At 36.1% G+C, this 19974-nt stretch overlaps 1 protein-coding gene across 1 annotated transcript; it reads left to right on the plus strand.

Moving 5' to 3' along the window:
• Nucleotides 1-14043: 14043 nt before the first annotated feature.
• On the plus strand, nt 14044-19778 carry LOC141659181 (sodium/hydrogen exchanger 1-like). The gene is made up of 15 exons (XM_074465951.1): nt 14044-14291; nt 14554-14789; nt 14885-15003; nt 15517-15614; nt 16196-16255; nt 16463-16509; nt 16588-16782; nt 17082-17128; nt 17481-17547; nt 17678-17778; nt 17870-17971; nt 18079-18217; nt 18298-18360; nt 18570-18653; nt 19190-19778. Exons 2-15 carry the CDS (start codon nt 14610-14612, stop codon nt 19511-19513), a joined length of 1626 nt encoding a protein of 541 aa, XP_074322052.1. The 5' UTR covers nt 14044-14291; nt 14554-14609; the 3' UTR covers nt 19514-19778.
• Nucleotides 19779-19974: the final 196 nt, after the last annotated feature.

Genomic DNA, 19974 nt, shown 5'->3' on the forward strand with positions numbered 1-19974 from the left:
CTACTAGTAGATGGACGAATTCCCCACTGGTCATCACCCTGGTCGTAATAGGACCTTATGCTGGACTGCCACTCAGCCACTTATGCATTTGATGGACTCCCACTGAGCCACTTACACTATCATGGACGCCCACTGAGCCCATGTTGCTTATGCCGACTCAATAGATGGACTTACTTCCCGAACATTGGGTAAGTAATCAATTCATTTACCAAAACCGCAACCTTGTTGCGAATATAAAATACACCATAGAGCCGGATCCCTCAGGTTTTGAGCGAGTATTTAAATCCCCTTAAAAAGGAAGATCTTAAATATAAAAATGAGTTTTGGGATCCGCTCTAACTTTTAAAAATCATTTTGAAGACTCGAAAACACTTTATAGAGTGTTTAGAGTAAAGCTGATTTAATGAAGTAAATCAGTCCCCAGAATATTTAGAAAATGACTGAATATTATTATTTAAATAATATTCCCATAAAGAATAATCTTTATAAAAATAATTGAAGTAGAAGTATTAAAACTTATACTTGAAACGAGTATTAAATAACCAAAGATATACTTATATGAAAGTACTATCTTTATTTGAATAATCGAAAATAAGTTTGATTATTGACACCTTATTCTTTAATAAAATAAAGAATATATCTCAGCAAATAATCGGAGTCATAGATCCTCAAATGAATATTCAAATAATATTCATTAAATAATATAAACTGAGTCATAAGCCCTCGAATGAATATTCAAATAATATTCAATAAATAATATAAAAGAGTCATAAGCCCTCGAATGAATATTCAAATAATATTCAGATAAATAAATAAAAGGGTCATAAGCCCTCGAATGAATATTCAAATAATATTCAGATAAATAAATAAAAGGAGTCATAAGTCCCCGAATGAATATTCAAAATAATATTCAATAAATAATATAAAAGAGTCATAAGCCCTCGAATGAATATTCAAATAATATTCAGATAAATAAATAAGAGGAGTCATAAGTCCCCGAATGAATATTCAAAATAATATTCATTAATAAAATAAAAGGAGTCATAAGTCCTCGAATGAATATTCAAAATAATATTCATTTAATATAAAGGAGTCATACGCCTTCGAATAATATTCGAAATAATATTCAATAATAAAATAAAGTTAAAGTTATCGAATAAACCTTATTCGATTAATAGTTTTGAAAACTATGACCATATATATATATATATATATATATAAGTATATATATATATATCCATATATACAAAATCTACTCGGGATCCTCGACTCCCGGTTTTAGAAAATATTTTCACCTTTGGGTCCATGTACTAAGGGTATATGCAAATTACCGCTATCCTCTAGCATAGGTATTATCAACTGAATCAACAGATATATATGGAAAGAATGCGAAACAGGCATGCATATATATATACCATAGCAGCATGCTTCAATATATTGCATCATTTGCTAATTAACCAACATGCATCTATCGCAAGATAATGCAAATACATATATTCATCACAACAACAGTTATAACAGGTAGAAAACTTGCCTGAGCGACTTGGAGTGATAAAAGGCTCGGGACGAGTCTGGTAACCTATAAACAATAAGTAAGTTGGAATTAAACCAAAGTCACTTGTAAATCTATACTTTAACTAACTTAGACTCTAACGCTTGTTTTGCGCTTATTGATTCTCTTAGGTCACTCGAGTACCCTCGGCTCCACCATTTTGAATAAATTAACCATTACGAGTTTTAAAGCGATTCCTTCGCGAGTGTCTTACCAACTGCCTAACACTCTTACCATAATTGTTTCATACATTAATTAACCCTTTTTGGTCTTTAACCTATGTTTCAAAGTAAGGCGAGGGGAAATGATTCGTTCGCGAAACGCCGTTACTTGAAACGGTTGTTTCTCCTAAACCGTACATCGGAATCAAACGAACTATATATCAAAACGAAGCTCGTAACATGAACTATCTAAACATGGCAATGGTCATAATCTAGAAGGGAGTTCTCGGGTCCAAATGTTATGAACAAAAGCAGTCTAAAGTAAATCGGACATTACGACGGCTATGTTTACGCGATTACCAATGTTTAAACTACTCCAATTAACCACCAACCAACTCATAACCATCAATACAACAAAACTTCACCGAAACCATACCACATCAGTCCATAATCTCCAAGGTTTTCAACTCAAACAACCACAATCAAGACCTATGAACTATAATCAAGCTTCAATTACCAAAACACTTCCAAATCAAACCAAACTACTAATAATCACAATCCATGCTTCTCATTTCACAAAACCAACCATTAAACTTACTAACAAATAAAGTAAAGGCTAGGGTTTGAAGTTTATACCTTCCTTAGGAGGTGTTAAGTTGCTAGGAAGCCTTAGGGAGCCTCCTACAAGCTTGATCTTTCCAAAGAAATCAAGAACACAAAGTTAGGCTTTGAAGTTTCTAAAAGTCCGATTTAAAGAACTATAAAAATGAGGGTCTTACCATGATTATTTGGACGAGACTTGTGAACAAGAGTTGTAGGTCATCTCAATACCTTTCCAATGAGCTATAGAACATAATATTTGAGTGAGAAATGAAGGAGATACAGCAGTTTTAGTGTGCTGGTTCTGTTTTGGCCGAGAGCATGAAGAACAATGCCTTGGTTTCTTTTTGATTTTGATGAAAAATGATTTGCTTGGCTTGGTTGGTTTGATTTTTGTGTTTGTTTTAGTAAATTACCTAGTTGCCCTTGATTTTGTGTGGTTAAAAAGCCACCACATCTCCTTCCTTCTCATGTCATGCGTGTGTCATCCTCATGATGTCATCCTCCCCTCCTTGTCCTCTTCTCATTGGTTGGGTGACATTATCCTCTCTAATCCCTTTGATTAACTTCCTAATTGTTTGCCTAATGACCGCTGATCTGTTATACTGTTCGCTTAACTTTCGTTTTCGTTTATCGTTTGAGGGATCATACCCGGGATCTTATTACTTAGGTTCCCTTAACCTTTCTCAATACATTATATTCCTTTTTGTGATCCTCTATTATAATCCTTTAATTTAAATCCTTTTATCCTGTTACCTTATACTCAATTCTTTCCGTATCTATTGGATTTCCGGGAAAAATCAAAGTGTTCGGATTTGGATTCTGACGATCTTTACATACACTTATATCCCATATAAAGTACTAATAAAATCTCAGAATATCCATATCAGAACCCCTATATAGTGTGGCATGAAAAGTTTTCTCATTCAGCAAAAACACTATTCATAAGGGTTTCAAAATTTCCCAAAAATTGGGGTTATTACATCAAGGATCGAAAAGGTACTGAGAATCAAGTAGCTGACCATCTCTCTAGATTGGAGAATCCCGAGTCTACTTCACATGATAAAACATTGATCAACGAATCTTTTCCGGATGAGCAGTTGTTCGCAGTTCAGGAGGAAGAGCCCTGGTTTGCAGATATTGTGAATTATCTTGTCAGCAATATAATGCCTCCTAATTTGACCACAGCTCAAAAGAAGAAGTTTCTGCATGAGGTGAAGTGGTATATGTGGGATGAACCGTATTTGTTTAGACAGGGAGCTGACCAGATCAGCAGGAGATGTATCCCATTCTGTGAGACGGAGGGGATATTACGAGACTGCCACACCACAGTTTATGGAGGACACTATGGTGGTGAGAAGACGGCAGCTCGTATTCTACAAGCAGGTTTTTTCTAGCCTACCTTGTTTAAGGATGCTCATCAATTTATTTTAAGGTGTGATCGTTGCAAAAGAGTGGGAAATTTGACGAGAAAGGATGAGATGCCGTTAAATGTGATGCTTGAAGTCGAGGTCTTTGATGTTTGGAGAATCGATTTCATGGGGCCTTTTGTCTCGTCCTGCAACAATCAGTACATCTTGCTGGCAGTCGATTATGTCTCAAAATGGGTAGAAGTCAAAGCTCTACCGACAAATGATACAAAGGCAGTGTTGAATTTTCTTCATAAGCAGATTTTCACAAGGTTTGGAACGCCTCGAGTAATCATAAGTGATGAAGGGTCGCATTTCTGCAACCGTAAGTTCACTTCTATGATGCAGCGTTATAACGGGAATCATCGAGTTGCTACTGCCTATCATCCGCAAATAAATGGTCAAGCAGAAGTATCTAACAGAGAGATTAAGCGCTATCTAGAGAAGGTTGTTTGTCCGTCAAGGTAGGATTGGTCTTTAAAGCTCGATGAAGCTGTTTGGGCTTACAGAACAGCATACAAAACTCCACTTGGTATGTCCCCGTTTCAACTGGTGTATGGTAAGGGATGTCATTTACCTGCGGAGCTTGAGCATAAGGCCTATTGGGCGTTAAAAATGTTGAAACTGGATCTAGATGCAGCTAGAAAGAAGCGAATGCTTCAGCTTAATGAACTTGATGAATTTCGACTCCAAGCATACGAGAATAACAAAATGTACGAGGAAAAGGTGAAAAGGTGGCACGATAGGAAGCTACATCCTAAGTTATTCGTGCCGGGGCAACAAGTTCTCTTATTCAACTCTCGTCTCCGACTTTTTCCTGGGAAGTTGAAATCAAGGTGGTATGGACCTTTTATTGTCAAAATTGTGTTTCCACATGGAGCGGTGGAGATTTTTGAGAATGATCCGGACCAAGCATTCAAGGTTAATGGTCAGTGTTTGAAGCACTACTATGGGGACACGGTAAATCGAGAAGTGGTTAGTGCCGTTTTATTGTCAACTTGAGGAAGGTACGCAACGTCAAGGTAATGACGAAAAAGAAGCGCTTCGTGGGAGGCAACCCATGTTTTTTTGTTACATGAACCCTTAGAAGTTAATAACCTATCCAAAACCACAAAAAAATCAGAAAAACTGGGCCAGAAAAAAAAATTCCAGTAGCCTCCTGAGCGCCCGCTCAGCTCTGCTGAGCGACCGCTCAGGGGTTGGCTGGGAGAAAAATTTTTAGTCCCATAAAAATCCAAAAAAGTCAGAAAAAAAAACAAAATACAGCCCATAAACCCACGACCTATTTCCCCATTATCCCATGATTTTAACCCTTAAACCTACTCCTAATCAAATTCTACCCTAATCCATACCCTATATATACATACACCTATCCCATATATCTCCCATACTCTTTCTACACTTCAACTCTCTCCCAAACACAAAAACATAAATCTCAAGCACTTTTATTCAGATTCGATGGCACCCAAGAGAGCAAGGACTATTGATAGCAGCAGCACTGTCCCGACTGTTGATTCTTTGAGGGGTACTGCTACGAGGCCTCGTTTGATTGATAGGGCTGCTGAGGAGGAGTACACTAGGCTTCTGGGGAAGCTTATTCTGAAGGAGAGGGGCTTTTTACCATCGGGGAGAGATGGTGAGTTGTTGCCTATGATTGATGAGAAGGGGTGGATAGCTTTTTGTGAGTCGCCTGAAGTAGTGCCGATGAGCGTGGTTCGCGAGTTCTATGCGAACGCGAAGGCCGAGAAGAATGGGTATTCTGTGGTCCGGGGGATGACGGTTGATTATCACCCAGCGGCGATTCGCCGTGTGATTGGGCAGAGACAGAGGAAGCCCACGGAGGAGAGCTGAAACGAGAAGACTGCTGAGGATTTTGACTTGGATTTTATTTGTGCTACTCTCTGTAGGCCGGGCACAGTATGGACTTTCAAGACTGGAACTAATGAGTATCATCACTTTTCGGCGATCGCGATGAACAGGTATGCCTGTGCATGGAATGCGTTTATTTGTGCTAATATTTTGCCTTCTTCGCATGCACATGAGGTCACAGTTGAGAGAGCACAGTTGTTGTGGGGAATTTTGAATGAGGAGTACTATGTGGACCTTGGTGAGTTCATCTACCAAGGAATTCTGAAGTTTTTGAGGGGAGCTAAGCACATGAACATCCCTTATTCATCCACGATTACTAAGCTTTGCCGAGCTATGGGAGTTCAGTGGCCGTCTCATAAGCAGTTGCAGTTGCCGGCCACTCCTATTGATTCTGGGACTCTGAATGCGATGCAGGAGTGGACCGGTGGTGAGCCCGAGGAGCATGGGCTGGGTTATCGTCTTCCAGGAGGGCGTCCAGCACGAGGTGCTACTATGACGACGCCAAGGCGTGATGAGGCTGGTTCTTCTAGAGCTCGGGAGGGTGCTGGGATGGCTGATGCCCAGTATAGGAGGCTGTCACGGAGGATGGATGCTATGTACGAGACGCAGAGCAGGTTTGCTCAGGAGCTCACCCTTGCGTTAGGGACCGCTTTTCGAGGCCTTGGAGCTGACATCCAGTGGCCAGTTTTTGGTGAGGACTCTGCATATCCGCCTCCTGATACACCACCCACTGAGGGTGATGATGATGATGATGATCTCTCCGAGTAGGTATACCCTGTGTTCCTTTCTACTACCTTCACTGGGGACAGTGAAGATTTTAAGTTTGGGGGTGGTAGTTAAGGAATATTTTGTGTGTGTGTCATATAGTTGCATATTCATGATAGTTAGTTCATATAATTGCATAATTTTTGCCATATAGAGTTTTTTTTATTATTTATAGCTTTTTTTGTTTATCATGTCATGTAGCTCATGCATTTGCCATGATCCCTTTTGCGCTGATTTGCCGACTGATTTGTGATGTTGATGCGAGTGTAGTGATAGCATTAAAGTAATGTTGAATCGTGTAGGTTGATATGCATGCTAGAAACACTTGTAATTTCACTAAGTCTCAGAGAATGCTTAAGGACTAGATTATTGTTATGGTTCGACAGTTTTCGAGGTTAATCTATTTATTATGCTTAGAATTTTATAATAGGTTCTTAGTGATAAAAGGCATGAAAAGGAAAAAAAATATGGAGTAAAAAATGAAATTCGTTGCTAATTGTGGCTAGGCGTCAATTGGCTAATAGCTAGCTCATATGTGTATTCGAGTAGTCTAGGGTTGAGCAGGATAGAGCGAAACGCAATTGCTCAGAAATTGTTGAAAAAAATATATATATATAGAAAAAAAAAGAAAAAAAATAATAAAGAGTAATGCATAATTGATCACGAGTGGGCTCTTTGGTATTCGAGTTATTAAGTTCTTAGGGGACTTGTGCCTAGTGACCTAAGGCTTTTATAGTATGGGATCCGCTAACCTAACGCTCGCTACATGGATACCATTGTATAAGTCTTTTGTGGACCTCACTCATTGCACGGTCAAATAAGTATTTGTTGTTATAAATAAAAAGCATGATTCCGTAATAAGCTCCAGGATTCTCGAAGTGTTATAAGTCACTTTGTGCCTAGAATTTTTATTCTTTGTATAATCATGTGATTTCCTGGATGATAGTTGAGTCATGATAATTAATCTAGTTGCGAAGCATATCTGTTAAGCATCTGCACACACCACATTTCTGGCTGTATGTTAGTTTGTATGATTCGATTGATCTTTATTCGCCTAATTGTATTTGTTCAGATGTCGTGAGTTGGTTGGTTTGGTCGTAGTAAGGGGGATCGCTGCATTTTATATAGATTGCATTCATGCATATTTTTAGTTTGTTTTTGAGTCTGTGACGCTTGAGGACAAGCATCGATTTAAGTTTGGGGGTGTGATAAGTGGCATTTTATACCACTTAAAACGTCTTATAATAGCTTAAATTGGTGTCTTGAAATCAAGTATTTTATGTATTTGATGCGTTTTTCTAGTGTTTGTGCATTTCAGGGTATTAGTTGCATTTCGGGGGAGAATTCATCAATAATAGGCCTTGGCATGTGTTTAGCATTGCAAGTGGGAAGAGAGAAGCAGATTACAGCGAAGAAACGGAGCAAACAGACCATTTTTCCAGAAGGGGTCTGAGCGCCCGCTCAGCTATGCTGAGCGGCCGCGCAGGGTCGTAATTTCAGATTTAATATTTTAGACTTTTAATTTTGTTTGGCTTCCAACTTCTGAGTAATCTGGATTTTATGGGACTCCTATATCAGTAGATTTCAGAGACGTTTCACGTGTGTTGGATCGTTGTATTAATCAAGGAGCGAAGGAGATAAGGAAGAAGACCATTTAGCACATCGCAACGAAGAGGAAGCATATTTTCTTGTGATTCTTTATTTCGTTGTAACGTTGGATGCTAGTTTTCTTTGTTTTGAACCTATTTACTCTTGTGACGTACTCTGATTTAATATAATTAGTTTAGTTATTATTCTTTTGTGTTTATTTATCATGTTTTCATATGAACCCATGATGACGATGAGTGCTAACATGGGCTAATCGTGATCATGGGGTCGTAACGGATTTACTATGTACTTCTTTAGTTAGTTGTTTAATACCTTAGTGTGTGATGATTGTATGATATCTAGTATTGGTTGTGTGTATTCGTCTTATGTGCGTCGCGAACATATAAGATAGGGTGTTAATCTCTTGTGAAGCGATGGTGGATCTCGAGATTTAGAACTTGCCATGCTAGCATAGGTTCATGTACAAGTCTGCATGATTAGTGGGTAACTCTAAACGTTTTATTCGCCCTGTGTAATCAAAAGGAATAACTTGTTCTTAAATCATTATGTTGTCAATTTCTGTAGACATATAGGGACTCAACATAATTGATGCATATTCAACTTCTATCTTAATTGTGGATGTTTGGTAGAATGGTATTAGTACAATGAAAGTTGGCTTTTATCAGTTTCGTGTTATTCGATTAATATCATCGATGTTGCATGCTAAGGGTAATTATAATGACTACTGAAGGAAGTAGTAATGAAGTTGTGATCTCATGAGTGTTTTAATATTGTTAATTCTAAGTATTAATTAAGTGTTTAATTCTAGTAGTTAATTATAGTTCATAATTAGTTAATCAAATCTAAGTGTTATTGTCTTAACATTGAGAAGTAATCATACATTGGTGAGTGAGTTTAATTGAACATAATTAGTCTGAGTCTCTGTGGGAATGAACTAGAAAGTATTATATATTACTTGCGAACGCGTATACTTGCGTGAATATTAGCGCGTGTTTTCGCCCTAACAGGTATATAAGTGTATGTAGAGATCGTCAGAATCCAAATCCGAACACTTTGATTTTTCCCGAAAACCCACCAGATACCAAAAGAATTGAGTATAAGGTAACATGATAAAAAGGATTTAAATTCACGGATTTTTAGAGAGGATCATAAAAGTAATATAAAATATTGAGAAAGGTTTAGGGGAACCTAAGTAATAAGATCCCAGGTATGATCCCTCAAACGATAAACGAGAACGAAAGTTAAGTGAACCGTATAACAGATAAGCGGTCATTAGCCAAGTAATTAGGGGTTAATCAAAGAGGTTAGTGGATGATGATGTCATCACACCAACAAGAAGAAGACAAGTGTAAGAGGATGACATGAGAAAGATGACATAGGCATGGTGACATAAGCATGACAAATGGAGGGATTGGTTGGTTGATTGTGAGCCACACAATTTTTAACAATCTAATTAACAACAAAAGGAAGTAACCAAGCTAAACACCACACAAATCATTTAATCAAACTAGAAACATTTTTACTTCACTTTTTCTTCCCTTGCTCTCGGCCAAAACCAGAGCAGTAACTTAAAACTACCATATCTCCTTCAATACTCACTCAAATGTTGTGTTCTATAGCTCGTTGGAAAGGTATTGAGATGGCCTACAACTCTTGTTCACAAGTCTCGTCCAAATAAGCATGGTAAGACCCTCATTTTTACAGTTCTTTAAATCGGACTTTTAGAAACTTCAAAACCTAACTTTGTGTTCTTGATTTCTTTGGAAAGATCAAGTTTGTAGGAGGTTAGATTATGGCTCCCTAAGGCTTCCTAGAAACTTAACACCGACCAAGGAAGGAATCAACTTCAAACCATAGCTTTGATTTTATGATTCCATTAAGTTTTATTGAAGCATTGTTAGTATTAAGGCTTGATCTTTGATTATAAGTAGTTTTGGTGGATTTGTATTGGTTTTGAATATTGGGTCTTTGATTGGTTGGATAAATTGGTAAAACTTGGAGTTGGGGACTGAGTTTGTAGTATGATGGTTGAATATTGTTGTATTGGTGGTTGTGAGTGAATTGATGATAATTTAGAGTGTTAATTAAATTGGAAATCGCGTAAACATAAATGTTATAATGTCCGATTTTCCTTAACTGTTCTGTTCTTAACTTTAGGACCCGTGAACTCACTGAAAGATTCTAACCTTTGCCATGTTTAGATAGTTCATGTTACGAGTTTCGTTTTGATATGTGGTTCTCTTGAATCCGATGTACGGTTTAGGAGAAACGACCGTTTTAAGTAACGGTGTTTCGCGAACGAACCATTACCCCTCGCCTTACTTTGAAACCTTGGTTAAGGCCCTTAAAATGACTAATTGGAGTATGAAACAATTATGTAAAGTGGACTAGGCAGTTGGTAGGGTATTCGCGAAAGCGTCGCCTTAAAATTTGTAACGGTTAATTTATTAAAAATGGTGGAGTCGAGGGTACTCGAACGACTTATATGATTTGTTAAGCGTAGAAATGACCATAAGCAAACGTTAGGGTTCAATTGGTTAAAGTCTAATTTCTTAAGCGACCGTGATTTAATTCCGGCTTATGTTGTTGTTCATAGGTTACCAGACCCACTCTAAGCTTAAGTCTACCCCGGAGCACTCAGGCAAGTTTTCTACCCGTTATACTGTTGTTGTGATGTATATATATATATATATATATGCATTATCTTGTGATAAGTGCATGATTGTTATTAGCAAATCTTGCGATATATTGGAGCATGTGATATGATATTTATATGCATGCTTGTTTCGTAATCTTGATATCTAATTATTGATTCAATGCTTATAAGTTGCATAATACCTATGCTAGAGATAAGGAGTAGTTGCGTATACCCTTAGTATAGGGGACCCAAAGGTGAACATTTTCTAAACCGGGAGTCGATGTTCCCGAGTATATTATATATATATATTTATAATATATAGATATAGTTTTCAAAACTATTAATCGAATAAGGTTTATTCGATAACTTTATTTTAATTAATGAATATTATTTTGAATATTCATTCGAGGACTTATGACTCCGTTTATTTTATTTAATGAATATTATTGTGAATATTCATTCGACGACTTATGACTCCGTTTATTTTATTTAATGAATATTATTGTGAATATTCATTCGAGGACTTAAGACTCCGTTTATTTTATTTAATAAATATTATTTTGAATATTCATTCGAGGGCTTATGACTCCGCTTCTTTTATTAAATAATATTCTTTATTTTATTAAAGAATAATGTTTCGATAATCAAACTTACTTTCGATTATTCAAATAAAGATCGTACTTTCGTATAAATATATCTTTGGTTATTTATTATTCATTTCAAGTATGAGTTTTAAAACTTCTACTTCAATTATTTTTATAAAGATTATCCTTATGGGAATATTATTTAATTAATAATATTCAGATATTTTCTCATATATCGGGACTGATTTATTTCATTAAATCAGCATTACTCTAAATATTCTTTAAAATGTTTTCGAGTCTTCAAAATAATTTTTAAAAGTTAGAGCGGATCCCAAAACTCATTTTCAAATTTAAGATCTTCCTTTCGAAGGGGATTTAAATACTCGCTCAAAACCTGAGGGATCCGGCTCTGTGGTGTATTTTATATTCGCAACAAGGTTGCTATTTTGAGAAAATATTTTGTTTACTTGCCCAACGTTCGGGAAGTAAGTCCATCTATTTGAGTCGGCATAAGCAACATGGGCTCAGTGGGCGTCCATGAAAGTGTAAGTGGCTCAGTGGGAGTCCATCAATGCGAAAGTGGCTGAGTGGCAGTCCAGCATAAGGCCCTAATGTGGCCAGGGTGATGACCAGTGGGAGATTCATCCATCTACTAGTAGAAAAGGTGACTTAATTGGTATCTTTGCCTGATCAGCAAGATATCAGGTTTATGCCAAAATTTTGTTTTTCCAAATTCATTGGATATTGCAACTCTGTTTATAATTTTCATAACAGAGGTTTTCAAGGAGTGTATGAAATGTATATATATATAGGTGTATATATATATCGGGACTTAATGAAGTATCTCGTAACTTCATTTCTTTCAAATGATATTTCAAAGATTGAATCTATTCAAGTCTTATCTTGTAGTCTCATCAGTGTGATGAACTTTTGAAACTAATTATAACATGAACGGTGGTAGTTCAAGTAGTATTCAGAAAAAATATAAGTATATTGGAGTATCTTGTAACTTCATCTTTTGAACTTATATCTAGTAAATGATTATCTTATGCATGTCAAAGATTTTCAGAAAAACGTTGAGACAAGGTTAGATGTATGAGATCACCTTGCAACGATATTTTTATACAGTTATAAACTGGAAATCTGTGTATATTATACATGTCAGAGGATTTCAAAGATTGTGAATAGTATATATGTATATATATACTGAATATTTTCCGACTTGGTCGCGTTAAGATATCAACTTGGTTCATTTCTTCTTGACCAAGACTTTCATGAGTACTATGAGAATGCTCATATATTGTTAATTATTATACACATTATTTTGGTGGGCTTGTTGCTCACCCTTACTTTCTTCTTTCATCACACAACAACAGATAGACAAGATGAACAGGACCAAGCTCCCAATTCGCGAGCGGATAGGAAACGTTCCGTAGTTTCCTGTAGGCGTTGATGCCGCTGTAGCTGAGGTAGAAATTACCAATAGGCTAGGCTTTCAACTTCTGATGTACCAGACTTATGTGTCTATATGAATTGTAATAATGACAAAGAAATGTAAATTTATTCAGAAACCCTTTTGAGGTGTAATGGCATATAATTGTGGAATAAAATGACTTGTGTTATTTTTGGATATTCATCTGTGAGACTATAACTTGTGGTGTGTGTATTTACTGTGGGGGTCACAGTACGGAGTAGTTGATTGTTTATTAAGATTGAGTGTTATTAAGGGAAATGGAACTCGTGACAACCCGGATCCCCGACCCCGGATGTGGGGGTGTCACATGGATTGTTCGGGAAACATTTATCTTTATTTTTAATTTTCAGAATAATTGTATTCAGTTAGTTAAGCAATCCGGAAATAAAGCGGCTAATTATTTAACTCGTTTATTTATTTTTCAACCTGGTTGTGTGATCAGTTAGGGGTTTATTCTGATTGAAATTATTACTGAAATCTGCTCTAAATTTGATAAAAAAAACCTTTAATAAACGGAATGGAGTATAATTGGATATATGTTTTTTAGTTTGGTTTTATTATCTTCAAACACAACCGTCAAATCTTCTTAATCAAAAGATCGGAGCGTTAATCCAAATATTTAAAAAATATACACTACTCAAACTTATAGATTCGACAAAATAAAATATTTGTATTATTATTTATGCACTACAGAAGTTCTCAAGTTCAAATATGTTATTATTTATAAACACATTAATAACGTTAAGTATTCAAATCTGATCAATCAAACATTATTTAATCTTAATTAAAAATTATACACATTCAAATTAAAATTCTCGTAATAAGGTTGTGAGTATATATTAATTAATTTTAATATTTTTTTACTTATGTTTAATTTTTAAAATTTCTAAATAATATAAAAAAAATCTATAAAATATTCGCACAACCGTTGTAAATCCCTTGTAAAGCTAGTTAAATTAAGTTTTATTTTCATATATAAGACATTCTTTTTTAGTTTACATTACGGGATCATGATAATGTAACCCGAATGTTTTCTTTCTAAATATTGTGAACTCCCGTTGCCCCCTTCAAAATTCTCTCTGAAAATAATACTCCCTCCGTCCCTCCCAAATGTTTACATTTGGGTGGGGCGCGGAGTTTAAGAAAAATGATAAAATAGTGGAGGAAAGTTAAAAAAGTGAGTAAAGTAGTGGGACCGATTAATATTATATGTATAAAGTGGGTATAGTGGAGAGAAGTAGTGGATGTAGTTATTTTAAAAATTATAAAAACCTTACTATTTTTGGAAAGTTTTGAAATGTAAACAATTGGAAGGGACATCCAAAAAAGGAAAGTGTAAACAAATGGGAGGGACAGAGGGAGTATATATTTGATCTTCATCTTTATCACTTATCAAGACTCTGAATATATGATATACACGGAGGGAGAGCTGTGTGTGTACGTGTGTGACAGGAGTGGCGCAAACAGATTCTATATATAGAGATTTATATGACTGAGGTGGCGTGTGAAATGATTAAATAAATGATAAAAAGACAAATAAACACAAGTATTGTACAGTAGTTGGTACTTTTCAATTTGTGTCCGTCTCCTTGCTTTCTCTCTACTGTTCTGTTTCACTTCATCATCACCAGGTCTCTCTCCCTCTCTCTCTCTTATATTTAAAGCTTTGGTCTGTCTTAATTTCCTTGCTAATTTAATGTAATTTCTCTACTTAATTTATTTCTTTGCTTTGTTTATCCTGTATAGCTTAATATTTGTGGAGTTGAGAAAAATGATATGTTATCAAGAACTTGTAGCTAGTTTGATAAGTAGGGACTTAAATTGCATGCCCTTTTAGTGAAGTTGTTTTATATTTAATTTTAGAATTAATATTGCTATTTTCTTTATTGACAGAGTGTGTCTAGTAGCTGTGCCAATCAAAATTTGAAGGAGAATTGGGTTAAATCAAGATGTTAGGGTTATTTGATTTGGCCTTTTTATCAACTAAAGTTGGTAACTTTGCTACCTCTGATTACAAATCAGTGGTGTCTGTCAACTTGTTTGTTGCACTTCTCTGCGCTTGTATTGTTGTTGGTCATCTTTTGGAGGAGAATCGTTGGATCAATGAGTCGATTACGGCGCTTGCAATCGTAAGATTCTATTTGTCGTTGCGTGTGTTGTTTGCATATGCACATTATCTTGTGATATTCGTGATCAGTGACTATTTTTTATTTGTGTTTGACAGGGGCTTTGTACTGGAATAGTTATTCTATTGATAAGTGAAGGAAAGAGCTCACATCTTTTAGTTTTTAGCGAAGATCTTTTCTTCATTTATCTTCTTCCGCCTATCATTTTCAATGCCGGGTATGTTTTCGTATTAGTAGACATTGACTATTAGTGACTTTATGTTAATCTAACCGTATCACATGATTATTACATAATGTGCATTTTAAAATTAATTCCTCTGAAAGATTAATTTCGTAGAATTGTGATATCTTGAAATAGTCCAGTATAGATGCAAAGTTACTACGATTTCTCAAATTGACAAATTATTCAAGTAGAGAAAAATAACAACCATCGACGTTGGCATCATTTTATAGAAACAAACATTATTTCTGTTGCGTACTTTTGAACTTCTCTTGTGGCTGTCAAGATTTATGAGGCAAGAGTCATCTATAAGATTACGCCACACCACATTTTGTAACTAATTACACGTTGGGGAAACTGTTAGGATCACATCCACAGATGATAGACATTGTTAAATCACAATTAAAAAGTGAATGAAACACCAATTTAATATGGAAGCCTTTAACTAATCTTTGCTCTTGCATGTACATGTGCTCATTAATCTTCTTCCTTCTCAAACGAATTTACCAGGTTTCAGGTGAAAAAGAAACAATTTTTTCGCAACTTTATGACCATCACTCTTTTTGGTGCTCTTGGAACTCTCATATCCTTCAGCATCATATCATTAGGTATGGTGTATTTTTGGCTGCTTCTAGTTTACTTCTGTTATTCTCCAATTTTTCACATGATTATACACATGAAGCTTGTAACTTTATTTGAATATGCCAGTCCAATTGCGTCTAGGCTTTGGTAATTGGTTAACAGTTTGTGGAAAAAGATTATACAAAAGAAGCAGATGTGATGCAATAGGTTCAGAATTATACAATTTCTATTGTCCTGTGTAGATTCAAATGGTAGTTCGGGTGACAGTAGTTTACGCCGAGGAGCAAAGTTTATTGCTCTCTGAGTGGCAATCAATTAAAAAAAAATCATCCTTCTCTTTATTATACTCAGAAGCTGGATCCACATCTCCAAGTCATCTTACTTTTGGATGCAGGAATAATGCTGTTAATTATTTATTTATATGTATTTCCTACTTTTAGTGATAGTGGCTCAAACCCTAAATGTCCTTTCTTCCTTTATTGTGTCCAACACTGTCTTTCAAGGAATGTTTATTTGATTTTTATGCAAATGCCTTCTTGGGATTCGTCTTTATAACACCAGGCACAGAGATGTTACAGCTAACAGTTTCTTCAATTATCTGGATTAGGTGCTATCAAAATTTTCAAGAAAATGGATATTGGTTCTCTTGAGATGGGAGATTTCCTAGGTAAAATTTACTATACTTGACACTCTATTTATGTAATAAAGATCGCTTCTGGAGCGTTAGTCAAGTGTTAACTTGCTATCTGCTAAGTCACGGGTTCAAGCCCCGGAAACAGCCTGTCTTCCCAAAACCCTATTAATGCAGATATGCACTGGTATGACCTTTATTATATATGTTCTATTCTGATTCTGTGATTTCAACATAATTCAGCTATTGGTGCAATCTTTTCAGCAACGGATTCTGTTTGCACACTGCAGGTATATATTTTCGTCACATAACACTACTAACCCTTAAGCTGATATATTTTCTCACCCAACACTTTTTGTAATATTCAGGTGCTTAATCAGGATGAAACGCCTTTACTATACAGTCTAGTTTTTGGGGAAGGTGTTGTAAATGATGCAACATCAGTGGTGCTTTTCAATGCAGTCCAGAACTTTGACTTATCTCATTTCAGCGCTATAATAGTTCTCCAGTTAATTGGCAATTTTATATATTTATTTATTACGAGCACTCTACTGGGAATTGTGGTAAGTCTCTCTCTCTCTCTCTCTCTCTCTCTCTCTCTCTCTCTCTCTGTCTCTCTCTCTCCCCCCCCTCGCTCTGAGCTCTCTCTCTCTCTCTCTCTCTCTCTCTCTCCCTCTCTCTCCCCCCCCCTCTCTCTGCATGTGAGTATATATATAAACATGTGTGTATGAGCACACGGGTGCATGCCATGTGTGTGTATCAGTTTGTCTGTCTGACCTCAATAGCACCACTAGAATATATGCATCAATGTGTCCTAGGTTATCAATAATTAGTTTGTAACATGTTCGTTCATCTTCTGCAGGCAGGACTTCTTAGTGCATTTACCATAAAAAAGCTCTATTTCGGACGGTCAGTAACTATCTTTGTTCTAGTAGATTAAGCTAAAAAATTTATTCGACAGTCCAAGCTTTGAAATATCATGATAATTAAGTGCATCATGGTAGTAGACTGTAATTTTCCCTGTCTACATTTCTGTTCTTAATATTGGTTTATTATATTGATTGCAGCAATGCCATGACTGAAGTCTTTTGCATGTTTATGTTTATTTTATGCATATAAAATAGTTTGTTATTCTAGAACTGATAAGATTTGACAAACGAGTTCTTAATAGCACTACCTCTTTATACACAGTCTCCTAACAATTTTCAGGCACTCAACTGATAGAGAGATTGCTATAATGATACGTATGGTTAATTTTCAGGCACTCGACTGATAGAGAGATTGCTATAATGATACTTATGGCTTACCTTTCATATATGCTTGCTGAGGTAAAAAAATTATCACTAGTTGTCCAACCCCTTCATTGAATCCATTATGATATCAGTTTTGTATTAAGCAAGAAGGGATTATTTAAATTAAATTTTTGACTGTGTATCGGTGATTAAATTTGTCTTACAGTTGTCCGATCTGAGTGCTATTCTCACTGTGTTCTTTTGCGGAATTGTGATGTCTCACTATACGTGGCATAATGTCACTGAAAGTTCAAGAGTCACTACTAAGTATGTAATTTCTAATAACTTTTTTATGGAAGTGGAAAGTGATCTTTTATTATATGATCCTCTTTAACATTTTGTTTTGCAATTAATTTAGGCATGCTTTTGCAACTTTGTCATTTATTGCCGAGATATTCATATTTCTTTATGTTGGTATGGATGCCTTGGACATAGAAAAGTGGACATATGTAAGCGACAGGTATTGTATATTTATATAGAAATAAGTTACTTGTCCACTTTTGGGCATCAAACTGTGCCTTGCATGATTATACTTCATTTCCCTTTTTTCTCCCTCCTGTCGACCAGCCCTGGAACATCAATTTCTGTGAGCTCAATTCTGCTCGGACTAATATTGGTCGGCAGAGCAGCCTTTGTTTTTCCTTTATCATTCTTGTCCAACTTGTCCAAGAAGTCTCCCACTGATAAAATTGAACTAAAACAGCAGGTGCGAGCTTACAGATTCTTGGTTTCATTGGTTATGCATGATTTATGTAGAGTAACTGAAAGTTTCTTCTACTTTTTCAGGTTACGATATGGTGGGCTGGTCTTATGAGAGGTGCTGTCTCTATGGCCCTTTCTTACAATCAGGCAAGTAGTCTTTTATTAAAGAAGTGATCTATATTTTATCATGCACAAAGCAATCCGAAAACATTAAATATTTATGTACCTTTTAATAATTCTTTTTCCCCTTCTTATTCTTATAGACTCCACTAGCAATGCAACTAGTAAAATTATGATGAGGTGCATGATTTATGTAATGTATGACATATACTGATCTACTGATTTTCTTTATGCAGTTCACAAGAGCAGGTGTCACACAGCTACGTGGAAATGCATTCATGATTACCAGTACCATCACTGTTGTCCTGTTCAGCACAGTGGTAAGATATCGCAAATTTCTTCTCGTCGGTCAACCAAGTGAAGTTTATCGAGTTATACATTAAGCAAGTTATGGTGTGTACCTAGGGCTAAATTTTATTTTATCATAATCCACATGCTTGTGCTTACAAGAGGACTGTGTCCGAAATCTCCCAAACAGCAGGCTAGAGCATTTGTTCTTAATGAACATTGGTTACCAGAGACCTGTATCAAAGCTTCTCACAATGACCAAGCATATAATAAATGTTATAAGACATTGCCTGGCCTAGTGTATTTTCCAAATTTGAAACTTAATTGGAGCTGAATTGACCTCTCGGACTGTAGGCTTTACTAAAAATTGTTCTGGTCTTTTAAGCACCAAAAAAGCATTTAGTCACTCATTGGCAGGTGCTCTCAAGAGTACAAATCTGATGGAATTTAATGATTTGCAACTGAGATCTTGTTGGAATGCCAAACTGGGGTTAAGATGTAGTTTGCATTTTAATTTTTGGAATAGAAACTCAAACTATATCTAATTTTCATTTATTGGATTATTCAGGTCTTTGGGTTGCTCACAAAACCACTTGTGCTACACTTGCTGCCTTCTTCAAAACACTCGATCTCATCTGAACCGGTGACTCCAAAATCTATTACCGAACCACTTCTAAATGGACAAGAATCAGAAGCTGATCTGGAACTAGTGGTGCCAAGTATACGTCGTCCAGAAAGCTTAAAAATGCTCCTGGCAAGGCCTTCTCACTCAGTCCATCATTATTGGAGGAGATTCGATAATGCCTTCATGCGTCCTGTTTTTGGTGGGCGGGGATTTGTACAATATGTTCCTGGCTCCCCAACTGAACGAAGCGTGCCACAGTGGCAGTGAGAAGTAACCAACAAGTGAAGTCTTCCTTTGTTACAAGGAGAATTAACAAGCAGAAAACAGACATGAAAACTGACGCTAATATTAGTACATAGTATATGTTTCTTGTTTTCGTCACAAAGTTAACATTGTAGACTTGTAGTGTTGGTTACTTGGTTGGTCTGGTTCAGTTTTGCCTCTTAATTGGTCTTTAAACTAAGCGTCTGTAAATATGTTAATGTTGGTCATCAAACTAAAGACTTCTCAAGTACATTAAGTGTTTCTTTTAGTTAATTTGCATTTCCCCTTTGCTGCTCGCACCGCACGATGCGTTGTTTGTGCCTATCCTGAGATTTAGATTTAAGAGGTCAGTAGGGGTGAGCCGCACAAACCGCAAAAACCGCCCGCACCGCACCAATCCGTACCGCAAAACGCGGTTTTTAATTTTCGTGGTGCGGTTGCGGTTTGAATTTTTAATAAACCGC

This window comes from Apium graveolens, chromosome 5 (assembly GCF_009905375.1).
Source record: "Apium graveolens cultivar Ventura chromosome 5, ASM990537v1, whole genome shotgun sequence".
NCBI lineage: Eukaryota > Viridiplantae > Streptophyta > Magnoliopsida > Apiales > Apiaceae > Apium > Apium graveolens.